The sequence below is a fragment of the Penicillium canariense genome (genome assembly GCF_028826845.1).
Source record: "Penicillium canariense strain IBT 26290 chromosome Unknown utg000007l_segment0_segment0, whole genome shotgun sequence".
In the NCBI taxonomy this organism is placed as follows: Eukaryota; Fungi; Ascomycota; class Eurotiomycetes; order Eurotiales; family Aspergillaceae; genus Penicillium; species Penicillium canariense.
Genome location: NW_026622734.1, coordinates 1,601,553 through 1,627,685, shown reverse-complemented (window position 1 = coordinate 1,627,685; position 26,133 = coordinate 1,601,553). Strand labels below are relative to the sequence as shown.

General features: G+C 50.4%; 8 protein-coding genes across 8 annotated transcripts; 3 read left to right on the top strand and 5 right to left on the bottom strand.

The window, feature by feature from the left end:
- Positions 1 to 619: 619 nt before the first annotated feature.
- On the bottom strand, positions 620 to 2,329 carry N7482_009612 (uncharacterized protein; the record flags this gene model as incomplete). The annotated part of the gene is made up of 1 exon (XM_056691736.1): positions 620 to 2,329. The coding sequence occupies one exon, from the start codon at positions 2,327 to 2,329 to the stop codon at positions 620 to 622; it is 1,710 nt and encodes a 569-aa protein (XP_056539442.1).
- A 2,065-nt stretch (positions 2,330 to 4,394) lies between these two features.
- N7482_009611 (uncharacterized protein) lies at positions 4,395 to 5,675 on the top strand (the record flags this gene model as incomplete). The annotated part of the gene is made up of 1 exon (XM_056691735.1): positions 4,395 to 5,675. The coding sequence occupies one exon, from the start codon at positions 4,395 to 4,397 to the stop codon at positions 5,673 to 5,675; it is 1,281 nt and encodes a 426-aa protein (XP_056539441.1).
- Positions 5,676 to 7,497: 1,822 nt separating this feature from the next.
- On the bottom strand, positions 7,498 to 8,175 carry N7482_009610 (class I SAM-dependent methyltransferase; the record flags this gene model as incomplete). The annotated part of the gene is made up of 1 exon (XM_056691734.1): positions 7,498 to 8,175. The coding sequence occupies one exon, from the start codon at positions 8,173 to 8,175 to the stop codon at positions 7,498 to 7,500; it is 678 nt and encodes a 225-aa protein (XP_056539440.1).
- Positions 8,176 to 8,830: 655 nt separating this feature from the next.
- N7482_009609 (uncharacterized protein) lies at positions 8,831 to 9,406 on the bottom strand (the record flags this gene model as incomplete). Its single annotated transcript, XM_056691733.1, has 1 exon — positions 8,831 to 9,406. One exon carries the CDS (start codon positions 9,404 to 9,406, stop codon positions 8,831 to 8,833), a length of 576 nt encoding a protein of 191 aa, XP_056539439.1.
- A 2,259-nt stretch (positions 9,407 to 11,665) lies between these two features.
- Positions 11,666 to 13,264, top strand: N7482_009608 (uncharacterized protein; the record flags this gene model as incomplete). The annotated part of the gene is made up of 4 exons (XM_056691732.1): positions 11,666 to 11,799; positions 11,855 to 12,446; positions 12,500 to 12,862; positions 12,923 to 13,264. The coding sequence occupies 4 exons, from the start codon at positions 11,666 to 11,668 to the stop codon at positions 13,262 to 13,264; spliced, it is 1,431 nt and encodes a 476-aa protein (XP_056539438.1).
- Positions 13,265 to 16,210: 2,946 nt separating this feature from the next.
- On the top strand, positions 16,211 to 17,039 carry N7482_009607 (SDR family NAD(P)-dependent oxidoreductase; the record flags this gene model as incomplete). Its single annotated transcript, XM_056691731.1, has 3 exons — positions 16,211 to 16,465; positions 16,501 to 16,781; positions 16,850 to 17,039. The coding sequence occupies 3 exons, from the start codon at positions 16,211 to 16,213 to the stop codon at positions 17,037 to 17,039; spliced, it is 726 nt and encodes a 241-aa protein (XP_056539437.1).
- A 409-nt stretch (positions 17,040 to 17,448) lies between these two features.
- N7482_009606 (uncharacterized protein) lies at positions 17,449 to 18,757 on the bottom strand (the record flags this gene model as incomplete). Its single annotated transcript, XM_056691730.1, has 2 exons — positions 17,449 to 17,682; positions 17,750 to 18,757. The coding sequence occupies 2 exons, from the start codon at positions 18,755 to 18,757 to the stop codon at positions 17,449 to 17,451; spliced, it is 1,242 nt and encodes a 413-aa protein (XP_056539436.1).
- A 1,464-nt stretch (positions 18,758 to 20,221) lies between these two features.
- On the bottom strand, positions 20,222 to 22,920 carry N7482_009605 (putative C6 transcription factor; the record flags this gene model as incomplete). Its single annotated transcript, XM_056691729.1, has 5 exons — positions 20,222 to 20,296; positions 20,362 to 20,451; positions 20,512 to 20,831; positions 20,890 to 22,168; positions 22,225 to 22,920. The coding sequence occupies 5 exons, from the start codon at positions 22,918 to 22,920 to the stop codon at positions 20,222 to 20,224; spliced, it is 2,460 nt and encodes an 819-aa protein (XP_056539435.1).
- Between the last annotated feature and the right edge of the window lie 3,213 nt (positions 22,921 to 26,133).

The following is a 26,133-nucleotide window of genomic DNA, read 5'->3' as shown; positions in this document are numbered from 1 at the left end:
ATGCATTGAGTCAACAACGGCCACGCTAACTTAATTAACAGCTAGGATTTTTTGTTGAATGCACTTGGTAACAGAGCAGCTGACGTCGAAAGGATATGTACTTGTGTCCCTCCCCCGCCCTTTTCTCCGCTCTCTCCCCCGCAGACTAAACCCCGGCATCTGCAACTAAGAAGAAGTCCGGCCGTCAGCTCTAGGCCACTAGAAGCACTCCTTTGAACGAGGTCTTTCAATGCCTCAGCTATCTGACACGCAGATTTACCTACTGCTTTCATCCGCGAATTTTGAAAGCCGGCATACGGGCCCGAGGCCGGACCTAAACCCCTATGCACACAGGGTTTTAGAAGGGCTTAGACGCCCTCCTTGAGCTCGCCCTCAGTTCACTCTACCTCTCAGAAAACCGTACCTGTAAATACAATCTGTATTATGTAATTTCATGCTAACATATCTTTGACCCACAAATTCATATGCCTTTCAGCTACCTCAGCGCATACTACATGTGTATCTCTAATTTGTAACCCATCATTGTTTGTACAAGGATATGCTGTGAGGATGTGCCGTATAGCAAACTTCTAGAGTAAACTCAAGATATCTCATTCTCATTATCTATTTCACAATCTTGCTACCTAATGGCGACATCCAAGACTTCTTGATAAACAGGACGGTTAGGGATAGCAGTCCATCTGCCATCCACCATTCTCAAATGTTGCAACACATGCATCGTATCGTAGCACATTGCGCCACTAGCAATGCATTCCAAACAAATATCGTAGTTATTATCATTGCAAATCGCGCAATGATAATGTGTATCGCGCACAGAAATGGCAAAGCTGCAGCTATCACATACTATCTCCATGTCGGAGTGACGTGCCGCCTCTGAGGATAATTGAACTTTCTCCATGTCCACTTCTACATCATAAGGGTTGCACAGGCAGGTCAAGATTGATTCCATGGTTGTATCACTCGTCTCCAGCGGTCTTTGGGTATAGTCGCGGGCAACAGACAGTGGCGTCCTACCTGCATTAGTGGTATAATGTATTGCGGAGCTTCCACGACTGAGCAGGATGCGCACCACTTCCTCGTATCCATAAAGAGTGGCAAGGAAGAGCGGCGTGCGATTGAGTCGATCGGGGGTATCGATACAGCTCTTGGTTCCATTCTTTCCCTCGCGGCATTCCATTCCATGGTGCTCTGTTAACGTAGCTGAGGTTACATGACCATCGAGCAGATCCAGGACAGTTTGGGCGTGGCCTTCTCGAGCAGCCATAACAAGAGGGCTGCAGCCATCATTGTCAATGGTTGTAAGGGTTGCGCCCTTTTTCATTAAGGGCATGATTGCTTTCGAGTGCACGGCAGCAATTGATAATGGGGTCTGCCCATCTCTGTTTCGGGCCTCGATATTGACATTTGCTTCCAAAAGGAGCTCCACCACTTTCTCATTCATAGAACGCGAGGAACATGCCCGGGATAATGCTGTGTATCCATGAATGTCCGGGACATCAGGCGGGACCCCTTCAGCCAATAAAAGTGCCACAACATTTGCCTTGCCTGAGAGCGCGGCCCAGTGAAGAGCATTTTGTCCTTCATCGGTAGTTGCTTGAACATCAGCACCGGCCTCCAGAAGTTGGGTGACTATTGACTCATGACCACAGCGTGCTGCCCATGCTAATGGGGTCCCAGGGAACCCATTTCCTGGACCATCAACCGGGGCATTTCTCTCTAGAAGCAGGTTCACCAGTTCCTTGCGACCAATTCGAGCTGCCATGCCGAGAGGGCTCTCTTCATCGATCAATCTGATATCAATTGTAGCACCCCGATCGAGTAATAAGGCAAGGACATTTGCATGTCCACGAAAAAGTGCCCAGGAGGATGGTGTCAAATTTTCATTATCGGCCGAGTTCAGATCTGCACCAGCGTCTAGGAGAATCCTAGCACATTCCGGATAGCCATGTATAGCTGCATGATGTAATGGTGTCTGCTCGCTGATATCTTTGATATTCGGATTGAAGCCGTGTTCTAGAAGCGTGTGCAGCAGATCCTCCCGTCCATAACTGATTGCTGGGAGGAGTGGAGACGCCACGGTCCAGTGGTTGGAAGGGTCTACACCGGCATCCAACAATTTGTGTAAGGTTTCCACTGGGCCGTGTTTTGCAGTCCACAGAAATGGATAGTCACGGTCTGAGTGATTCGTTATATAGTGATAAAGGCGAGGGTGGAGAGTGTCATAACAATAGTGGCATGTTCGTGCAAAGTCGTTCATGTCCCTGGCTGTCTCCAGGGAGTCCCATATGCTTAGAATTAATTCGTGCGGTAGATCAAGAAGCAACATCATTGATGCAGTCAAATGTTGAGCAAACTTTAGGCTTGAAAATCAAGGTTGGCATGGAAAAGGGGCTGTTATATAAACAACACGATGGTCAAGCAGGCGATGTCTGTGCTCGATATCGTGTTTTCGTGCTGTACTGGGAAATCAAGGGAGACTTGGATAAACAGGCAGAGTCATACTATGTATGTGGCTGTGTTGAATTATGGCGTCGAAACTCAGCGGCTGTGCTGAGGGGCTGCCTACTCGAGTCTCCGACATCGTGACCCACCCTAACTAAACAAGGCTGGTTGCTGTTTGCCTAGTGAGAATCCATCAACAGTCGGGCACGCTACAGAAACTTCAGTCGACTAGTGTCGCATATCATTTACAAAATCATCAATAGTGGATCAGACCCCTTCGAAGCCTTAAGAAATGATTATCACTCTAGAAAACTACTCTGCGTGGGGCGAGGTGGAGCGCAAATGGGGGAAGAGAGGGAGGGAGGGCCAGTCGGCAAGACGTGGGGCGAAACCACCGAGCCTGACGAACTAGCGTCGTAGGCACTGAGTCACTGTAATGTTGAGAACTAAAGGTCGGAAGCTTCATTCAACGTTCAAGGTGTTTTATTGTTCCGCACGGTGCTATAATGGAAATATGATGCTCTTTTCCTTTTGCCGTCATATTGTGATATCATTATTGAGGGTTATTGAGGGTTTTAGTAGCCTCAGCGGAAGCACAAGGGCCCTGCCATATTTTGAATTAACATTAAAGGGTCTATCGAGATGTACGCTGCCAATAAAATGCTGCCAATGCCAATACCAGCTTATCCCAGCTTATTAGGGGAGATTATGATGTATGATGTATGTGGGGTGTTAATTAGGTTTGACTAGGAATTTATTCATTTCGGAGTAGGTTAACGTTATTCGAGGTAGTACATGTTGGTATTATTTATTAAATTAGGCCAAGCACTGGAACCAACTAAATGAATACCTAGGGTTGCAGAGAGATGAGTGATGATGAGTGATGATTTTTGGTGTTCCATAACCGGGCCCGATTTTTTGATCCGTCTAAGTGTCGGCACGGTAGCACCGGACCCGTGCATTCCCTCCTCCAAGCCAGCTCGCGTCCGCTGGATTAGAACAGGCGGGCCCCGCTTTTACGCGCCACGGCCGCCTCTGCCATATTTTATGGCAAATTCTGTGCAGTAGTGTTCCGGAAAGAAGTGAGTATGATGTCTAGAGGACCTCTGCTTTGATCCAAATCTCTCAAAGGGAGCTCTAATGATTATCAACTCAGTGATGTCAACTATAACCAAAACTCTAATTTATGCGACCTAGATTTCAAGCTAAAGTTGGAAAGTAGAACTTGAAGATTTAGGGTTATGGAGAGTAGTATGGGTCTTTATTTTGACATAGCGTAACCTTTTGCAAACTAATAATGACTCTTAGTATGACCTCATGTCATGTTGCATGTCTATGAGTTGATTGACTCGACGAGCTATTTAAGCTTACTCTCAAAGCTCGGATCTGCAACTCCGGTCAGATATAATATACCGGAATCCTTAGCCTGATTTCGCTCTTATTGACAACTTCAAACTTCATAAAAGTAATATCATTTAATAGCAAACATGCGTCCCATGATCGGCCTTGGTCTGTTTGCAGTACTAAACTCAGTCGCTGCAGTCGGACCATGCTTTTGTTGTGATCTTTCAGCTAGTGGCAACGGTGGAGATACCATTTTTCTAACGGGATCTGAAGATTGCGAGGATATTACAGGCAAGTACACCGGTGTTTGAGAAAGCACAAATGGCTAACACCATTATATTAGACTGCAATCCTACTATATGTGCAGATGAGGGAAAAGTCGATTTATACTGTCCGGAGGAAAATATTGTAAGCGATTATTGTCTTTCCATGATGCTAAGTTCATTTAGACTAACAAAGGCGAGTAGGTCGATATTGAGCTCCCTGATTATGTCCGTTGCAAACTTTCCGCTGAGACCACCACTTATGAATGGTCTCCTGAAATGACTAGTTCTGATTGTACCACCGATTGGACTACTGAAACGACCCCTGCTGAATGGTCTCCTGAAATGACCAGTTCTGATTATACTAGCGATTGGACTACTGAAACGACCCCTACTGAATGGTCTCCTGAAATGACCAGTTCTGATTATACCAGCGATTGGACTACTGAAACGACCCCTGCTGAATGGTCTCCTGAAATGACCAGTTCTGATTATACCAGCGATTGGACTACTGAAACGACCCCTGCTGAATGGTCTCCTGAAATGACCAGTTCTGATTATACCAGCGATTGGACTACTGAAACGACCCCTGCTGAATGGTCTCCTGAAATGACCAGTTCTGATTATACCAGCGATTGGACTACTGAAACGACCCCTGCTGAATGGTCTCCTGAAATGACCAGTTCTGATTGTACCACCGATTGGACTACTGAAACCACCCCTGCTGAGTCGACTCCTGAAAAGACTAGTTCTGAGTGGACCACCGATTGGACTACTGAAACTACCCCTGCTAAGGGGACTCCTGGAACGACCAGTTCTGAGTGTACCACCGATTGGACTACTGAAACCACCCCTGCTGAGTCGACTCCTGAAAAGACCAGTTCTGATTGTACCACCGATTGGACTACTGAAACCACCCCTGCTGAGTCGACTCCTGAAAAGACTAGTTCTGAGTGGACCACCGATTGGACTACTGAAACTACCCCTGCTAAGGGGACTCCTGGAACGACCAGTTCTGAGTGTACCACCGATTGGACTACTGAAACCACCCCTGCTGAGTCGACTCCTGAAAAGACTAGTTCTGAGTGGACCACCGATTGGACTACTGAAACTACCCCTGCTAAGGGGACTCCTGAAACGACCAGTTCTGAGTGTACCACCGATTGGACTACTGAAACTACCCCTGCTAAGGGGACTCCTGGAACGACCAGTTCTGAGTGTACCACCGATTGGACTACTGAAACCACCCCTGCTGAGTCGACTCCTGAAAAGACTAGTTCTGAGTGGACCACCGATTGGACTACTGAAACTACCCCTGCTGAGTCGACTCCTGAAAAGACCAGTTCTGATTGTACCACCGATTGGACTACCAAGACGGCCACTGCTGAGTCTACCCATGGGCCCACACCCACAATCCCTGTTACCACTTCCACACAGAGCGACTTGCCCTGTAGAACAGTGACTCTCTGTGATGATAATGGGTCCTGGGAAACCTCATCTTGCACAACCACTGCTACTACCGACCCTGAAAACACACATAGCCTCTTCCCCTGCAAAACAACCACTATTTGTGAGGATAATGGGCACTGGGGGACCTCTTCTTGGACAACCAAAAGCTATTCCTAATCAACCGCCCCACTCCAAGGGGTATGAATGGATGCGGAGTCTCCTACATCACACGGCTTTATGACTTTATGCAGCGTAAGGTTGTTGGAATGTGGTTTTCTGTGTGTGAAATTGTGTGATCAATATCTCAAGCGATACCACACTCTTAGCGATATTATATATGGAAAGTTCCGAGGTCACGGAACTTAGATAGGTGGACTTAATAATTAGAATACAAGAAATGGATATGCTTAGTTGAGAGTTTACAAATTGTGTGAAGCTTCATGTGAATACTCGGGGCACGTACCGACCACAAGTTATTGAAAACAAGCACCCACAAGATTGACCGAATTACCTGCAAGTAACCGATAATTCTCTGAGACTGTTTTAGTTGTGGTAGTTCTGAACTCGCATCTCCATGAAGGCGTGCTTCCTAAGTATCTTGGAGTGAAAGCACATTGCGAATCTTGCTCCTCGCCTTGCAGCTCATTGGGTCGCAAATTATTGCCGTTACAGTACGAATGGAGGGCCACCGTTCTTATTTTAAGCTCAAAAAGATCCAAAGTTAGCACAATTGCTCCTATGCAGATCCCAGCAGGCACCAGGCCTAATCAGAAGGGCGAACATTGAGACACAAAGCATAGAAACGGATTTATTCTACCAGCGCTATCTTAGTTAATTCATTCGTCAACAGTGCTTACTACGGGGGTAGGAAGAGTAGTTGACAAAATAGGGGGATCCGCGTTCTGGCCAGATAACAGATATACTAGCTACTGCCCCTACTGTGGCGTGTTTCCCGGAAGTTGCTCTAGATACCCTAAAGACCATAAGTGATAAGATTGAAACTAATATGATTGTAAACAAACGAAGTGAGTGACGGGTTTTTCTGATCAACACGGATATGTGCGAAAAGAGGTGACTGAACTACGTATGAATCATACTGCCGCGCTCACCGTTTAAGATTAAGAGTGCGAGACAAAATCAAGCCACCGACTTCTAAACAAGGCTAGAAGAAGGGTCAAGTAATAAAGAGTCATTGAGCCGCGTAGCTGCTCAATTGGTGGCATCAACTAACCGCATCCAGCACGCACGGTAGCATTGAAAGCGTACCGTACCCCATTGCGCTGCCATCCTCTCCTCCCCCGGAGACTCGATATTGGTATCCGGATATTCCCTTGGGTACTCGTCATACCTTTATAACCCATTCCATGCTCTGGGACTCTGCTGCCACCACCGAGCTCACCGATAAGGCATGAGGGTTCTCACTCGCTCGTGCATGCAGTTCATTCTCTGTGGATGTCGAAAAGGGTTCTCAGGGATTTACCCGCACCCTACTTGGGCTCAACCCCAGTCAGCTCTCATCGACCCTAGGGCCAGGCGACACGCTGGCGTCTCCTGAATATGTTTTTTTTACTCCAAAAATTCGTTCTGTGGCATGTCTCGTTCATTTCGTGGACTGTGCGGTAGTCATTTGATAAAACGCAAGTTCGCGCTTAAAGATTACCCCATACTTCAAGCCAGAAGGACGCTTCCTGTCACATTCCGTTGCGATATTGCCATAAAAGGTGGTGCATTCGGCCTCGAGCCTGATCCTACCGACCTCTCCAGAATAAATACAAGGGTGCTCTACCTGGCCTCACCTCACTCGCTGAAAAGGTTAATCACATTGCATTCGGTAGGTGTAATCAATAGCCTATAAACAGTCTTGCGCCTGCTTGTGGATTTAATCAAATAATATTTTTAGGCAGCAAAAAAGATGGACTTATGATCTCCGTCTAGTTTTAATTCTCTCATACCCATCCTTTCTTTGCCATTGCTCTATCCATCGCTGTCATAGGCAAAGTCACGGGTAGTTGGGCTGTGAGGCTGAAAACATAAGCACACGCCCCACCACTTTTATCTCCACTTTCTTGTAATTTCTGCAAAGGGCAGTTCGAATCCCGCTTTCTCCATCTTCCCAATTGCCGAAGTAGCCTTTCGAGTTGTAAAGATTCATAAGAATGCGACCGAGCCAATTGTGGTGGACATCCTTCCCTAGGATGGTGGTCCCATATATCGTTCCTCCCTCCGCCAAAAGGGGCTTCAAGTTCGCGAAAAGCTTCATCTTGCGCTCCAGTGGACCCGGGAGACAATGAAGGAGGTAGAAGACCGAGATAGAATCGTAGACACCGCTGAGAGGGAGCGGTTCTAGCACATCTGCTTTAACTGTCCTGGTGGATGGCCTGCCGAAGCGGCTCTTTGCAGTTTCGAGGGAATTTGGGTTCAAATCCATCAATGTCATTTCAGTTGTCTCCGGCACTCCAGCGTTTGCGAGGTAATAGCCCGTTCCAGGTCCGATGTCAAGGTGTCGTTGCCCCATAAACTTGCGAAAAAACGGTAGCTGAATATCTTTGGTCGAGCAGCACCATGCATATGAATTGGAAACTCCCAGAACCCAATAGTTGTAAAAGTACAAGGTGAACGGGCTGTATAAGGCTGCGCCGGCTTCGCCGGGTGTGCCCATGGGAATAGTTGGGGGCATGATAATGATACCAGATCGCCGGAAATTAAGTTTAAATAAAGATTTTGGTTGGCAACATCCGAATGAACTGTGAGGTAGATGAATGATGGATGACCTGAAATCTACCGAAGTAAGCTGAAGAGGGGCTCGGTCAATTGAGCACCAAGCCACCTGAGAAAAGATAACTCGCTATGAGCGAGACATCGGTGCCCTATTATTGTAGCTAGATTGCTTACTCAGCTCCTATTTTCAAGTTGGATCCCCCTAGCCAAGCTAGTTGCTTGAACGCTGCACTTCAACCAGTCAGAACCCTATAAGTGGGGACATATGGCTACTAGTCGCACCCGTTACCCCATTAGGCATTTGGATGCAAACAAGGGAAATGTGAGGCCAATTATGAAGATCAACACGAGTCAATCCGTCAAAGCCTCAGCATCATGTTTCTTGGGCATGCTAAAAGGGTTGATAAGAAGTAGAAAAACAAGATTGAACTGAGCTAAATACATCTTGCTTTAGTACTCACCATGTCGACACCCAAATAAGCCCTACCGATAACGCGAGGACCTTAATTCTGAGTTTGTGGAGCTCTTCGGTCAAACAAGCATCAAACTCTGAGCGAATTCTCAAGCCGTCGTTGCATTCCCGGAAGTTAGGCGTCCTCAATCACCAAGGTGGTTCACATGGAGGCAGTCGCTGTTCTCTCTCCCCCCTGTCCACCGGGGAATGTAAGCGCTGCGGAGGGTGTGGGCTGCCCGGAGGGCTTAGGCCGTGCAGAGGGTCGACGTTGTCCTGCTGGCCTAGGCCGCCTGGAGGAAGTAGGATTGGCTGGTTCACTCCCTGCATTACCCTGAGGAACAGGGACGACTGTGTACTTGGCGTGGGTGGAGGAATACTCGGCCAATTCTGCGGACCAGATGTTGTTGACATCTTTCTGGAGCTCTTCTGCTGATGAACCCTTTTCCAGATCATGAACAAGCTTCTGTTGAGCCTTCTTGACGGATTCAGGGATATCCTCCCCAGACGCATGACCTCCAGATAAACCCCCACCAGCGCTGCCGCTCGGAGCAGACGAATGGATTGGCCGGTCACTTGGTTGGTGAGAAGGTATCGGAGTGATGCCTGCAGGCCCAGTAATATCGATGGTGCGCGTGCGGGTGGCCCTTTCCTGCAGTCCGTTGGGAGGGTTGTGAGGGCCTGGCAGAGCGAGAGCACACCCCATGAGGCCCATGGCGGCCAGACTGGTGAACCGCATATTGGATTAACGGTTTAAACAACTAAGGCAAATAATGTGTGGGTATCTCGTATTTTTCTGCAACGGGAGATTCGTGGCCAGAGAGTATAAATGTTCGTGGCAAAGTTTACTTCGGGAGGCCGATGTAAAGAAATTGGCTTGCACGTCGGCTCTCCAATATACGTGCAAAATACGTGGCATCTTTATACATGAACGGGCAAAGGGGGCCATCTGCGCAGAATGGGAGGCAGTGGAGCCTATGATCTCACTGCCTACACAAGAAGGAACAAGTCGCCGATCACTCGGCGGGCATTGCAGACAAGCCGCTGAGGCGATGGGCCCCTGTTCAGCTTCCATGAATCAATCATAAATGAAAAAAAATAAGTAAGATTACACCGTTCACAGCAGGTACCTGTGCCGTTGATCTGCTCTTGGAAGGATGTTGGTCGTATGCGTAAACCAGGCCCGCTGGGGCCGGCCGCCCCCAACGTGCTACACCGGTGCAAGGTGTAACTATTCTTGTTTGAATTATGAGACACAACAGTTATCCATCTAGAGGAAGCAAAAATTATCTTATTAATTGCAAGTCTTGTCTGTGGCAGTGAAATTGCATGATTAGCACTTGTTTTCATGCATCCATACTCCGCCTAGAAAGCATACACCGCACGCACGTCCAAGTGTCTTGGCCCCCCATCTCCTTAACTCTTGTATACCAAATTTCGCCCCAGGCCAATCCTACGTGGGGGCCAGTGTCAAAAAAGGGCTATGTCAAGCTATGTTCCAGTGAAAAGCTTGTAGGGTACACATTGGTACGCGGTATTTGTAAGTCTGTGGTCTGGATCCCTGCCCCATACCCAATCAACACTTGTCCGTACCTCTAGGGGGGCTAACCCCGTTCCTTGACTTGAGGAGTGCCGAGTACATCAGAGGAAAGCGTAGTAATGTGTCATTCATCGAGTCGCTCTAGAGGAACATTTACAGAGTACCCGAATGAGGCCTTGTTGGCTAAGGCCACAATATTTCCTGCCTTGGAACAGTCAATATATCAACATGAAAGGACGCAAATAATATAATGCATTCACTTTAGACGCTGTTAAGGTTACTCCAAGGTATCATAATAAACCGAACGGTTGTTCATATCAACATTTGGTATAGGGCAGGTAAGCCTTGCTCTGAAAGAGCCTCGCTAGCACCTTCCGCGGGAGACTAAGGTACCAGATCTCGCTCATATCAGCTTCCTTCATACCCTGATATGTTTTTTCAAGCCATGTTTTGGCGCTGTGGAACCGTATGTGTGCTAATAGGTCATAATTTGTAATCATACGTGTCGCAAGGCATTTTTGAACTTGCTCAACATTATTAACAACCCATCTAAGATGATTATGTAATATTTTAGGGCATTCTTATTGTGCGCTGATGGATTGGAGGCCGCCGCTCAATCCCGAAGGACAGAAAGAGTAGAATGATGTCGATTAAATAGGCAATTAATCTTGGCCGTGACGAGAGGATGCCCGAGTCTCGTTTGCAGGATAAGAAGTGATATCCTTGGGACCGTGATACGCAGCATCGGAGTACATAGGTAGGGGAGAGACACCAGGGAACCGAGAAAGCTATTGAGAGGGATAGCTGATTGAGTATTCATTCCCGACTGGATGAGGCTGAAATCGCAACCTTCTTCTCGTTTGTCAATCTAAAGGTTCAGGCGCCACTTTCAACGTATCCTTTTACTGTATTATTCTCAGGCATGCTATTCTTTCTTCCAAATATGTTGATGTTCCTTTTTCACGCCCGCTTCAAATCTCAGTTTAGCGAGGGAACATAAAGATTCAGTCGGCGGGCAAGTCCTCATCCGCCCCACTGTCACCCGTTCTGAACCAATTAAACTAACGGTTTTGTTCCCGGTCGGCAAGTCGGAGCGAAAAGGGGAAAGGAATTTTCTGGAGCAAAAAGCCGTCGGCAATTAGATTCAAGAATCCGGGGATCATTCGGCATATTCCATGAGATGGGCCGGTAAGCTGTCCATCCTTACACTCAAACTTTGGGAGTATCCGTGCGTAAGTGTCAGACTATTGGCTCATATTATCTGTTCTTGCGACAAAGAAGCTGCGATGGCGTGACGAGGGCTAACTTTACCTCCCCAGATAAACTGCATGATCGAGACAATCACAAGCTACAGAGCTCGGCCGAGAAAATTAGGCCACATTGAATAATAATTTGAGCTTCAACTCGATCCCAACATTTTCTCTGCACGACGCGTCCTCGCCACGGCCTATCCCAGTCATGCAGCCAGTCAAGAGCGTGGCTGTCATCGGAGCTGGCCCTTCTGGTGCCATTACGGTTGATGCGTTGATGCAAGAAAAGACATTCGACGTGATTCGTGTTTTTGAGCGCCAGGAAAAGGCTGGAGGGTGCTGGTATGTGGACTCGAGGCCCCGCTCGAATCAGTGCATCGGTTCTAACTTCTATCAGGGTTTCAAGGGACGATGAGCCACCACAAAGGTTCGACCTTGACGGACTGGCTACGCGCACAGCAGATGCGCCTTTGAAAATTCCGGATCGGCTTCCGTGCCGGACACCGGTAAATACCCAGGATCGCTTCATAGACTCGCCCGTTTACCCCGGGCTAGAGACCAATGTGGATGCGGGTGCGATGTGCTTTTCTCAGGAGCCAATTCCCGAAATTCGATCTGAATGGTCGATTGAACGTCATGGGCAAGATACCCCTTTCCGGCATCACTCAGTCATCAGACAGTATATTGAGGATCTGTTCACTCGAAAGGGGCATGATAGCCTTGTTCAGTACAATACGACTGTTGAACGTGCTGCTAAGGATTCTATCAGCCAAAAGTGGATCCTCACTCTCCGCCGCACAGAAACCCACAACGGCGACTTATCGGACTATTGGTGGTCTGAAATGTTCGATGCAGTGGTGGTAGCATCCGGTCACTATGCAGTGCCTTATATCCCAGCCATTCCTGGCCTGAAAGAGTTTGCCGCACGCTACCCCGGCAGTGTTGAGCACACAAAGCATTACCGAGGAGCGAAAAAGTATCAAGGCAAGGTACGTGCCATTTGATTGTTGCCTCCCTGTACTTGTTACTCACAGGATCACAGAAAGTCGTCACCGTCGGAGCCTCTGTCTCGGCAGCAGACACGGCAGTCAGCCTGGTTGATAGCGCTCAATATCCCATCCATGCCGTCGTACGCGGTCGCTACAATGTATATTTTGGCGACGACGCATTCAAGCACCCCAAGATTCTGCGGCGTGCACCAATCTCTCATATTACAAATGACGGCCGATCTGTTCATTTCGAAGATGGCACTTCCGAGACTGAGGTGGATCACATTATTTTTGGAACTGGTTTCACTTGGACGCTCCCCTTTCTGCCTCAAGTCGAGACGCGAAACAACCGCGTCCCCGATCTGTACCAGCATATCTTCTATCGGCATGACCCGACGCTAGCATTCGTAGGGGCTGTAGGTTTTCCAACCATCCATGAACCCTTTTCCAAGGTGGATGCTAAACACATTATCTAGGTCGGTGCCGGACTCACCTTCAAGGTGTTCGAGTGGCAGGCCGTTGCGGCTGCACGCGTTTTCGCTGGCCGGGCCACTCTGCCCCCTACCAGTGAACAGGAGACGTGGGAGGCTGATCGCATTGCGCTCAAGGGTGACGGAGCGGCGTTCACTGTCATCAACCCCGAATTCAAAGCATATTTTGAAAAACTCCGACAGCTTGCAGGAGAACCGAGCGACGGCACGCCCGGGCGCCGATTGCCACCGTTCGATCAAAAGTGGGTGGATGATTTCGATGCTGGACACGAAAGGCGGAAGAAGATGTGGAAGCGCGCAAACGGCGCCGCTGCCGCGAAGTTATAGAAGTCGATATTAGAGTGCATTGTGAGACAGTCTTACTTCGTGAACAAAACTCCGGGGCCGCAAGGTGAGACCGGAGTAAAGAGTTGCACCTTCTCTGATAGGCGTGACGGTAGAAGTAGTCTTGATAAAATAGAGCCCCGACAAGATTTCGGCCATTTCGGTGACAAGTTCGTATTCAAGTTTGGAATGCACAGTGACCCTTTTGCGCTTTCGACTCTTCTTGATTCTTTGCTGGTGCTTCGGCTCCAAAGGGAAATACACTAGCACAGGCCATCCTCCTCGAGCATGGCAACACTTCGTCCCCTAACAAGCCCATGAGTCCCGACCATTTTCAATTCTACTCTCTGGTACTCCCAAAATCGAGGTCGAAACACGGCTTGAAACCACTGCTTTTGTATAAGAACGGGGGCTCGCTCATCCGACCGAGATCGTGTTTTGCCCTGGGTGGTCCTACTCCGACGCAATGGGACGGTACCACGATAGCAAGCTGCAGAATAATCAGGGGCTCCATATTAAGAGCCAGCCTTCAATCAGGAGGGCTCGGACCGTAGGCCAGGGCAGGCCACGCCCAGGGGAAATAGGTCTCATGTAATTCACGGGCGTGCGCCGGTCATCATCAACTGAACCCGCTTGTGAAAAGCCAGAGATGGAGCGGAGCAGCCGACAGTCACCACGCACGGTTCCCGCTAGAAAGCCTACCATTTCAAAGCAAAGCGCGACCCATCTTGCTTGAGTTTCGTGGCTGCCGCGCCCAATGGAATCTCACGCTGGTAGCGCCTTGGCAACTTCCCCACGAAGCTTCCAGGGTCCCGAGCTTAAAAGGGTGAAGATTTCGCGTTAGCTTGAAGATTATTTTCTGTTTCTCATCAACCTTAGCTCTCTCAGCCTCAAGAAAAACTCACATCATTTATCGTATCCCCTCACACGCGTCTCCATTTTACCACATTCCGAAACGGGGCGAGGAATCTATATCACAAACCTCCACACATCACCATCGCGCATCGCCTAGGCCGATCTGGGCAATAACAAAATATCCATCATGGACGTCAGCACCACCACAAACCTCACAGCGGAGGCAGAATGCCTCAGATACTCGCATGACTCATACCCCTCATTGTCATTCAGCCACTACACAGAAGTCCCCATGTATCAGCAAGACAAATTCGACATAGACATGAGCCAAATTCTCCAATCATGCTGCACGTCAACTGTGTGGTTGTATTGGAATCCAGATCCCTGCACGGCGGTCTGCAACTCAACCTCAGTCAAACAAGTCCAGGACGTGCGGTACTGCTTGAACGCGAAAAACATCTCATATGGGGGTGATAACGATACCGGTACTGGCAATCAAATGGGAGTGACAAAACACACATGGGCCCTGTTACTCGTCAGTGGACTGATTCTTTCGGCGCGCCTGTTGTGATTTAAGGCGTGATATTATGGGACTGCGCTATCTAGCGTGCGCCTTTTTGCGTTCTCTGCAATATGCAATGAAGAATACCCATCTGAGTTTTCGAACTTCTCGCGCATCGGCTGGGCGAAAGATGCACTCTTATGAGCAGAAATATAATCAAGGGCGACTAACTGCAAGTGCCTTGGATATCTAAAATTCCGGTTCATCCAACCTCGGCCTATCGATATGCTTCCCCAAGCTCAAACATCAAAACAGCGCTACTGCACGCTCTTGGCAATAATGCTTAAGTGACAAACCCCGGCCCGGAACAAGAAAAGCCCCCCCACATTGTCAGCTGCCGCAACATCAGGAAGATATCGCCTAGTAAGGAAAATAGGCCAATAGATCAGGAGAGTGTGTAATGCCGAAAATAGGGGAAAGTGGCCAGCTAACTAATATCTGTGCCGAGGGGCTAACTAAAATTGGTTAGTAGCTAGCCGAATAATACGAGGGGCTTGTTCATCTCGACAGCAGCGGATCCGCGGGACCTAATTGCAAGATCGTCCACTTCAGGTCGCAGCGGCCGACAGGGTCAAAATGCTCGTATGTACTCAACAAGTGGCCACCAGGTTTTTAAAACATCCTGCGTGGAATTGATGCAGTGATGGTAATCCGACGAGACCCACTATACGTTGTCAGATCTCAGTGCGGTGCAAGGTATTTCCCGGTGTCTGTGATGTCCATCGACGGTATGTACAGCTCCGGTGGCCCGGCGAAAGGAAATAAGTCAAGAGCGACAGATACCTAGAACAACGAGCACTTATTTTGGACCAACATCAGATATAATGCTTCCGTCTATGAAGCATCTCGGGTGATTCCTCTTAGGCGGAACTCTTCCCGAATGTCTTATGTTGAAACAATATAATCGAACAACAAATCGCCTTGCTGACTGACCAATCGCACTGGATACGGTAACGTGTGCTAAAATTTGTTGACTGCGAGGCTTCATTTACAAATCCGAGTTTTTATTTGAGGAAGTCCGCCCTCGTATAATTGATTGATTCGACAGGGAGACGATCTTCCAGGTAGGATTGAGACGCATTGCTTGAGAAGTCCATCATCAAAGCCACAAATAGAGGTAAGCTCCGGAATAGAACATAATCAGCTAGTCCACGCCAATCAACACACCAATTCTACCCCTCACCATTTGAAAGAATGGAGTTTCACGACCCCGCGGTATCCGCGAGGGCCAGGTTGCGCCCACACCTGCCACCACGATCCGCTTATGACAGACAGTGCAACCTCCACTTCACAATTTAGCCGCGCCTAATTAAAGACCCCAGATCCCAAATACCCGGCGCTCCACAGCCTCTCCCACCCCACAAGGAAAACGCGCCAGAACCAGCAATGATTTGACACGGAGCTGCTCCGACCCCGCCAGTGGGTTGGTAGAAGGCTTCTGAAATAGCGACAGCCCAGCACGGCAATGCCTTCTTCTTACCTCTACGTCTCTACACCCGGACTTGATCATTGCCAGCAGGTTACCTCCAGCAATGGATAGCTTCAATAACAAGGTCTATGTGGTAACGGGCCTCGGCGGGATCGGCCTCGCTGTCGCAAAGCAACTACACACGCTCGGCGCACGCCTCTCGCTAGCAGACATCTCCGCCGAAACGCTCTCAACCGCTGTCCGCGCCATCGCTCCCTCAACTGCCGACACCATCATGACTACCGTCCTCGACATCGGGTGCTCGGCCGATGTCAAATGCTGGATCGCCTCGACGGTCCAGCGCTTCGGCGCCTCGATGGTGCGGCCAATATGGCCGGCACGATCGGCAAGCAGCACGGCGTTGGCAAGTTCGTCGACCAGGAGGACGACGAGTGGGATATGCTGGTGCGGGTGAATCTGTCCGGGATGATGTACTGCCTGCGGGCGGAGCTGCGGGCAATTATGGACAGCGCGCCGAGCGGGAAAGGGAGCATTGTCAATGCGAGCAGTATCCAGGGACTTCGTGGGTTCGCATTACATGCGGCGTATTCGACGACGAAGCATGGAGTTGTGGGGTTGACGCGATCAGTTGCGAAAGAGGTTGGGCCTGCGATTCGGGTTAATGCGGTTGCGCCGTGAGTTGAATGTGTCCTTTTGAAAGGATTTATTGGCGGGCGCGATTGATGCTGATAGGTGTTCCTAGTGGTTCTATTCAGACGCCGCTCCTTGAGAAGGCAGCCGTGATTCAGGGCGGCATTACTGCTCCTCCTACCGTGATTCCCCGGGTTGGGACCCCCGAAGAGGTTGCCCAGACAGTGGTGTTTTTGCTGAGTGATGCCGCGTCATATACTACAGGACAAGTGTATAGTGTCGATGGTGGCTGGGATCCATGATCGGGGAAGGTTGAAACGAGCGCCGATATGTGAGCAGCGCAATGTAAGGTAATGAACAGCCGAATCGAATCTCCTGAGAAACGGAAATGGTGGAGGATGTGAAAAGGATCACTTGCTCAAGATTATTGGAATCTGTGGAGATAGAAACAACATAGCTCCTCATGCAATGCCAAGCAAGATGAGAGGACATGAAAAGACATGATATGCGATAATCATCAAGGTGCTCGCTGAAAGTGCTAAGATATAGAGCAGGGTATGAAAAACACCAAAATAAAACATAACAGTGATGCTGTCGCTAACAATAAACGCCGCCGCCATGAACTCTATAAAATGGGTGCAATCGCTGGAAGACACAACCGGGGACATTCACGGAGTCTATACGAGGATATCAGGAAAGGCCGTCAGGGGACTATGACCATAGTAGGTACAGCCATAAACCTGTTGAGAATCCCCAGTTAGCAAGGATTTCCGAGAATGCAGTAAAACAAAGCGCCGATCGGCTCCACCTACCCATCATCGTCAGCAAATACAACCGACTCGGCAGCTGGTAGACTGGCGCGGCGCTGGTCTTTGCATCGATGCCGTCGATGACCACGGGCCACCCATTGTCATATTTCAAGTAGTTCCAGCCTAGCAGAGCTTGCTGCAAGACACAGTCAGTCCCCACACGATCCAATCATCAATTCTCCGGGAATGCAAGGGCAACCTACATCATCCCGGAAGCCGATCGAGGTGTTCAAATAATGGTAGTAAAGAATATCCGGGCTGGAATCATTCCTCGCCAATACGCCAAGCCCGCCAGGGGCATACACCAGCCCGTGGTTGGACGCGTAGACCACCGTCCCGCCGCCGTCCAGCAGCATCTTGTTATCGTGATCCACAAACGGACCCCGCACCGCCCGCGACCGGCCAACCCGGATACTGTACTCGTCATTGCGCTCAGGGAAGCCGTGCTCGTCGAAGTTGCAGCACTCGCCGTGGCTGAACCACGCGTAGTAGTAGCCGTCGTGGTAGCTCAGCCACGAGCCCTCCTCCGGGCGGACCACCTCGCGCGGGATGAAGGTCAATTGCACCGCGTCTGGCCTCTCGGGGCTCTTGATCGACAGCCAGTCGTCCGCCAGCGGCACCTGCCAGATGTCATGCCAGAAGCTGCCGTAGTTCAGGTATGCCTGGCCGGTGGCCTGGTCGCGGATGAAAGAGGCGTCGATGGCGTTGGAGACGGTGAACGGCCAGACGGTCGAGCCGTTGCCTTGACCGGTACGGACGACGGCGCCGTGGTCGATCCAGGGCGAGCCGTCGAGCACGGTGGTGGTCGCGACGCCGATGGCGCTGTTGCGCGAGCCGCGTGTGCTCAGCGTGTAGAAGCAATAGAAAGTGCCGTTGCGCTCGACGGTCGTCGGCGCCCACGGCCGCGACCGATTGCCCTGGTGAATGACGCTGTCACCGTCCAGCACGGTGCCAATCTGGGTCCACGGCCCGCTCATGTTGGCTGCTCTGAAGTACGGCACGTGCACGCCGCCCTTAAACAGGTAGTAGTGGTCTTTCCAGAAGACTACGTTCGGGTCGTGCACATTCAGGTTACCGACATTGGGACGCGGCAGCGTGTCGGTTGTATCGTACACTCGCGACAGAGTGGGGCCCCATAGATGCGATGCTGGAGTCGCCCTCCCCAAGGCGATCAAAGCGGCCCAGAGGAATAGCAGCTTGCTGCGATACATGGAGAGGATGTAGTGAGTCAAGGTGGTCGCAATGGCTTGTCATATACAAGGTAGTCAGCCCCGCGCCGCAGGACCAGCGTCCGACCAGAAGGATGAAGGGGAGAATGACTGCAGCCTAGAGGGCCGTAACTGAGGGGACTGAGGTAGTTGTTCTCGTGTCGCGCAGCGCATGCTTGCCGTGCAAGGTGGAAAGTCGACAAAGACAAGGACGAAACATGAGAGAAAGAAGCCAAAGGACAAGAAAGGTCAGCACCTGGTCAAATAGGTAGTGCAAGGGCAGAGGGGAAAATAAGCTAGAAAAAAGCACAGCCATGGAGCCTTGTGCAGGGTCCGTCGATCGACTCTAAACGAAAGCCAAGTGTTTTGAGGCAGCCATATTTGGGACAACCTGCCCGGTGGGCTTTGGGGCCGTGTCCATCCCAGCCTCGTCAAGTTGGGACCAACCAGGTACCGCCCGGCCCCCTCGCTTCCCCACGCTTCCGCTTGATTTCTCTCCGGGTTAGCTCTTGCGAGGCCGGCCTGTCAGTGGCCGAGTTGTGCTCACGCAGGGGCAGCGCCGGTCGCGTGGCGCCCATTGGCCCCATTGGCCCCTGGCGTGAGGGAGAGCGATTGGGTTGGACTCGCCTCGTCGCTATCTTTTCCCTTCCGTTCGTTTGCGCCGAAGGCACCGTCCAAGTGACCTCAATTCACCTAGTTGCTCGCGCGCATGCTCTGATAACAAAGTTCTAGGCTCGTCCGCCACGAGCCACCCCAAACCTATTCAGCAAAACTCCACTAATTATGTCCCAACGGCCCGCAGCAGTCGCCCCCATCACGGACTGGGGGCTCATAGCGGCGATTGGGGCCGAAACAACAATCAGCCAGAAACCCAACCCATTCAACCTCGACGCCAAGTGAGCCCCATACCCCCACCCCACTGCTCCAGTCCGTCCCCACAGTTCTAGGCTTGGCCCTCCCGTCTCACAACTTCAGCGAGGAGGCTCATAGCCTCGTCCGGAAGGGCTGTCGCAGGGCTGTGCCCAAACCGATGATGATGCATGACCTAATGCCCATACTTCGGGCATTCCGGTGGGGAGGAAGCTCGACGAGCGCATCCTGATTCCGACGCCCTTGCAGTGGCGACGGGATCGTCAGGAGGATCATGATCTCATTGTGGAACTCGCGCTCGACTAGCGATCGGGGACTCTCGATTGAGGTCACTCTCTGTATGTCTGCTTATCCTGTCCCTTTCTCCTAGTATGCGGGGATTGCGAATCAATACTATGCCCCACCAGCGCGATGGGCCACTAAAGATGTGGTGGAATCATTGAATTAGCAACGGACATAGTGGATAGGTACATGCAATGGAGCGCAAAGGAATGCCCAGATAGAATACACCAGACGCCCACGATATGATATCCACCGCCCCATACTCGCTATAAAGCTATCGTACACGGTCCAAATGCAAGGGATATCTCGATTTGCCTAATGGACGAGCGCCATTCCTGTGAGATCTTCCCAGTTAAATACGTCCAAGAAAGGATCGAAATCATCGGGCGGCTAGTGAAGAAACAGTCAGTACCACGATAAACAAACGAGAGGGGGATTGAGCTTGCTCTACTGACAGTGACACCGAGGTTCGGCGGTGGACAGAGGCCATCAAAGTCCGATGGCAGGACCGGCGCCATGCCCGGGTTCACCATGAATGTAGCAAGCTGGAAGAGCTGTGTTAGCTACCAAGTAAATCAAAGAGCCGAGGGCGGAGAGATACGAACCTGATTATCTTTGAAGCAGCCCATCCCGGGGGTACCGAGGTGCTCGCAGTTCGCATGCCGCGAGAAGAGCGTCTGCGCAAATGCAAGGATCCGCTCGACCACCTGCTGTTTGTACATGATGGACTGGGTCGGCCAGAGCTTGGCCTTGACTAATGCAACGATGGTGGATAGGAAAAAGTAGTCCTTGGCGCCCTTGACCACCAGCAGAGATCGGCCTTCGAGGCAGATGAGCGCGGTTTCGACGAGAGAGAGAAGAGAGTCGGGAAGCCCTGGGATTGTGTGCAGAATGAATGCGGAGGATGATGGGTAAAAGGATATAGCTAGAACAGAATTATTAGTTCAGATTGTTTCAGAAATAAGTAGGAACTGGTTGCCCACGGTTCTGATGGTCCACGGTATGGAGAAGCTGGCAAATAGAGATGTATGCCTGCAGAGTCCATTCTCCAAGCATACATAGTGACAATGGCGGCGCGGTCTCATGGAGCCGTTTTTGGGTCGAGAGAATCATGGCGGCGGCATCCAGCCGGGACCGTGCCGAGGGCGAAAAGAGCGGCTCCCGTCGCGACTCGATGGCAAACGGGGTGTGGATGGAAAGGAGACTTTGTGCCAACTTGGTCTCGATGGCGGATTTCCAGAGTGCTACTTTGTGCTGGGTGACGAGGTCGGCCGCCTCCGACAGGGACCACTGAGGAATGCGAGAGAGTTGGCGGTTAAACTCCCAGTCCAAACGCTGGATCTCCTCATAGCGGCAACTGATCCGTGGCGCGTGCATGAGGTGACAGGCCTTCAGCCGGAGACCGAGAGATCGCCCGAGGGCAGTCGAGAAGGATGAATCCGTAATATCACTTGCTGGGCGATCCTCTGGGACTTCCCTAGAGTCTTCGTGGATTTCGTCATCATCAATGTTTAAAGCAGGAAGGGCGTCGTAGTCCACGCTTTGAACCGACGGCGGCATGCCTCGGTCGATGGCAACCTGCAGGTCCAACTCCACAATGGTCATCCAAATTCGCCGGCGCATCTCCTTATTAAAGACGGATATGCGGGCGTACTTGTCGGGATCGCGGTGATATCCGGACAGCATAGCCTGCTTGACCAATGTGCCAGTAGCAAGCCATGCCTTGCTGCGTTTCATGCCATGGTAGTTCTGCGCCATGATCAACAAGATATGGAGGCGTAGAGCTGAGATCTCGAGCCGTTTGATTTGTGCGTTGTCAATCCATTTCTCTGCATGCAACACCCACTCCACAGCCGTATAGCATTTAAGAGGAGTGACGCTCTTCTCCTGCAGAGTAGCTATATCGGCGAGATTCCAAGCACACGCGAGGACCAACAGCAGCTGCACGACAAACCCAGCAGAGAAGTTGCTGGGATTGCCAGACGTGGCCCAGAACTCCTGCACCTCCTGTAAAAAGGACGGGACGTGAAGGATGCGGTGCGTGGACTCAATGTACGTCAAGTACAATCCAATCAGTTCATCAGCGACGGGACGTGCCGGCAGCAATAACATGAGGGAAGCAATGGTGGGTTCGGGAAAAGGTTCGTTGAGTGGTTTGCGCTTCCACAGGCCCCGTTTGACCCGCTCCAAATCGGGCCGTACCCGAGAGAGAATGGGGTTCGCCAAACGAATCTCCTCGGCGAACGCCCTAATGTCAGGGAACTGAAGCAATAGTGAGTCAACAGAGACCAACGCGACAGTCATTCCGGGCCACATACCTGGGCTACTAGATTGGCGTAGATCCCCGAACCACTGAACCGAGTCTTGGTCTCACGCCCTCTCATCATCATGCGGGGGGATAGATCCAACTGGTGTGACGGGGTCAGCACATCATCTGAGTCTCCTTCATCCTCGTCCCGGTCGATGAGAGATGAGAATCTCTCCGGTTCCGGCGCGGCACGTTTCGGCCGTTGCAAGAGGCCTGCGTTAACATACGGCTCCTGATTCACGGCCGCCTTTGGGGCGCCAAGAACAGTCTCCAGAAAGCCCCTCTCCCTCGCTGCATGCCCACCTTTAGGATGCGCTCCAACCTCAGCATGAGCAATGGGGTCCGAATCGGGCGCGATAGTCGAAACGAGAGTGTCCGACCGAGTTGGCGCCGCTCCTAACCCCGAGGCTGCGGGCGTATTAATAGTGCCCGTTTGATCAGCCCGGGAATGCACAGAGATGGTGGAGGTTCCTCGATCAGGTGTGAATGCGGCAGCCGTTAATGTGGCGGGTTGCTGCCACAAGAAGCCATCCTCGTAAGTGCATTTGGTCGGCGTCCGGCTCTTCAAGCAGCGGCTGCAAGCCGGATACTCGCGATCACAACGCAGTTTGCGACTGCGGCATTGCGTGCAGGCCATGGTCCGGCGGCGCCTTTTGCGCGGCCGGTCGGACTGCGGCGCATTGCCAAAGATCTGGACATCAGCCATGTCAATGGGGAATGGGGTATCCGGACAGACGAGTATAGATGATTATCTCGTTACCTCCGAGATGTTGCTAAGGTTGCCCTCCAGCTTACGTGGTGTGACCCACTTCTCCCTGCCCAATGCGGCAGGTGTGGCCGACCGCGGAGATGCAACCCGACTGCGGTGTAGCTTTTGGCTCCTGTCCATGCGACGTATAAGGTTTGCGGGTCAACTAAATAGATCTTCGAAGACTATGATGGACATATTGCTTTTCCATGATATGGAGTAGCTGCTATTAAAATCAATTCACATAGCTCAGCCTCCACGCTTGCAGTGTTGAGACTGGGCCCACTCCACGGGCGCTTCGATGATTTCTCCTGTCTCCCGAGTGGGGTGTCGTGCAAAGGTCCCGAGACACTGCTCTTTTCAAAAACTAGTCAAGCCAGTCTAAAGAGGGCTTGGTATAAAAGCTTGCTAAGCGAAGCGGGTTTTGGATTTTGCTAGCGCCAGAAGTAGCCAATTATGTCCCAAACGAAGCGATTGGATTACTCTTATTGTTTCAGGGGGCGAAGTCTACGAGCTTGACAAAGCATGATGGGCACACCACCTCTACCCAACACAATGGAGCATCGTACTGAGTGCAGCTCCACTGCCAGCAATGGAAGCCCACGTTATTCTGCATAAGGCCTCCATCGTGAACTGTGGGCCCCTAGGGCTGGCCGTCAACAGTGGTGGGTGGAGACCGTCCAGGAGCATTATGGTCAACAACCCTGGTAGAGTCGCAGCTGTTCAAGGCCGGTGCGCATACGAGATCCGCACTAATCCAAAAATCGAATATGGTCAGTCTTGTTGCACTTTCGCAGCTTGCTGAGCATTCGGCCCCCAACATTCCCTTCTGCCGTAGCTTACCCTATTCGGGCAGCCGAGTCCTCGAAATTCAGAATAGCTTCGACAAAAGGGAAGACAACTGTCTCAAAATAGTTGTCGAGACACGCCGTGTTCAATTGAGAATGTTATGAGTGGATTGGGTTGTTCATAGGTCATCAGATTATAAGAGCAGAAATTGTGTCTTACTAAGGAGCAGGTTCAACTCCCAGATCATGGGCGGAAGCTCCATTCTTACACCTCAGGCTGCCTTTTATTTTCCACTCCTTTCTCATAACGCCATCGCTGCTTCTACGACAATTCCACCATGTTAGCATAAGACCTTCGCTAATTAACACGATCCCCATCCAATAGGTAGTTACACAATTGCCGTCCATAGGAAAATCGTCTCCTTCGCCTCTAATAATGGTGTACAGCTTCACGTGTGTCGCGTAGAGCTCTCCGACTAATTATGTCAGGCGTGCGACTAGAAGCAGATACAGACAGAGCTTTCACAGGTAAAAGTAGGTCTATAGCCAAAGATAGTCGAGGGTATCTCGGGGAGGGTCACCCCCGAGTAAAGGTTAAGGATTATAAAGATCCGGGCGTTGTTCAAACAACTTAATCCGACAATTAGAAGTGTGGCCGCTAATGTTCCAGGCCCGGTTCATATTAGTCCGCATTTCTAACAAGACATGGACCCTGTTATGTCAGAGAGGAATGACATAGAGCCTACGAATATATAGATCTGTGTAGGAACATTAATTTCACGAGCTCGGCTTAAGATAGAATCGGGAAGTCCGGCCGGCGAATAATCTAACGATAGGAAGAATCCCCTAGCCCCTAGAAAGCCTTTTAACTGGAAACTTACAGCAAATCCTCATGACCCATATAGATGCGACCGGCCCAGTTATAGAGATAATACAGTAAACTTTGTTCTCGCCTCGCAGTAAAGCTGATTTTGGTACTCTCCCTCAATTGAATATTGTATCGCCATCACGGTTGCATATCTGCTACATCGCAAATTCCACAAACTTGGAGGCTAATGTCATGACGTCGACGGGGACCATAGCCGAAGCAATATTTGTCAATGTAAAGGATTTACAAGCTGCACTTGACAGCTAGAAGTTTTAGAAGTGACAGCAGCCTCACTTTCCACACAATCCGTAAATGTTACATTTGATCGAGCTCCGCTTAATACTCAAGCCAACCAGGCAATCAATTCATGATATGAAAGCATGAGGCAGGAATCTCCACATCCCTGTCCACATCAACTATTCCAATATATCCGTATTAGGCCGCGCCGCTTGTTCCACGTCACGCCTTCTCTCTTCTTCCATCTCTTCTCTCATTCTTTCAATTCTCAGGAGCCCATTATCAACAGTGTATTCACGTGGATTCTGCAAACCTTCGAGCCCCGCAATGGTTTCATCAGGACATTCAGGGTCCTCGTACTTTCGCAGAATATAAAGCAGCTCAGTGGCACGTATGAGCTTAATATGTTCAAGAATGGTAAGCCTTATCTCACTCTGTTGTCCCAGTAAAACCAGAGCACTGCCACTTGTGTGCGCACCATGCTCCAAACAGAGTCCCACTGCTGGTCCCGAATTAGCACTGATGGCATACCGGAGAGCTGTCCATCCCGAACTGTCTTTCATATTAGGATCTGCTCCATTTCGTAGGAGTGCCAGCATTCGTGGTACATTCGCACTCCGGGATGCCAGATGTAACTTCACGCGCAACTTGGGCAAATGCTGGTAGAGAGATGCGTTCACACGAGCGATAAACCTCCCATGCTAAATCAGGAATTCTTGAAAGAGCTATAATGATCAGAGAGCTGATTTTAGCCCAAGGTACCCAGCATATGGATTTACAAGAACGTACGCATCTCTCCCGGTGACGTTGACCCTTCTTGGGTGTGCAGTACTGGATGAAGGACATCTGACAAGTCAATCCCTCCATTTATAATGCACCGATTACCTATGCATTAGATAATATGGTCAGAAATTCAGAAATCCTTCATTATCCACACAGCAGACGATAATAATAGTGAATCCAATCCAATAACATAGTCTGGCAGCCTCGCGAGCCCCTTCTATACTCGTTCCATGGATCCGCTCTTACCTGGATGTGGATGTGGCAATGATCCAAGAAGCGCATCTGCGCACATCATTTGCAGACGTCGTTGCACTTTTCTATAATTATCCTGGTCACGTTGGGATTCCAGATCAAATCGACACATATTGCTGCGATCTGCATCGATGCGCATTTGAGTCTCTCGGTTGCCTGCCAATCTCAAAACGGCCGAATCAAATGGGACAATCTGTTGCGCAATGAAAACATCCATGTTAGTTCCAGAGAGCAGATTATGTA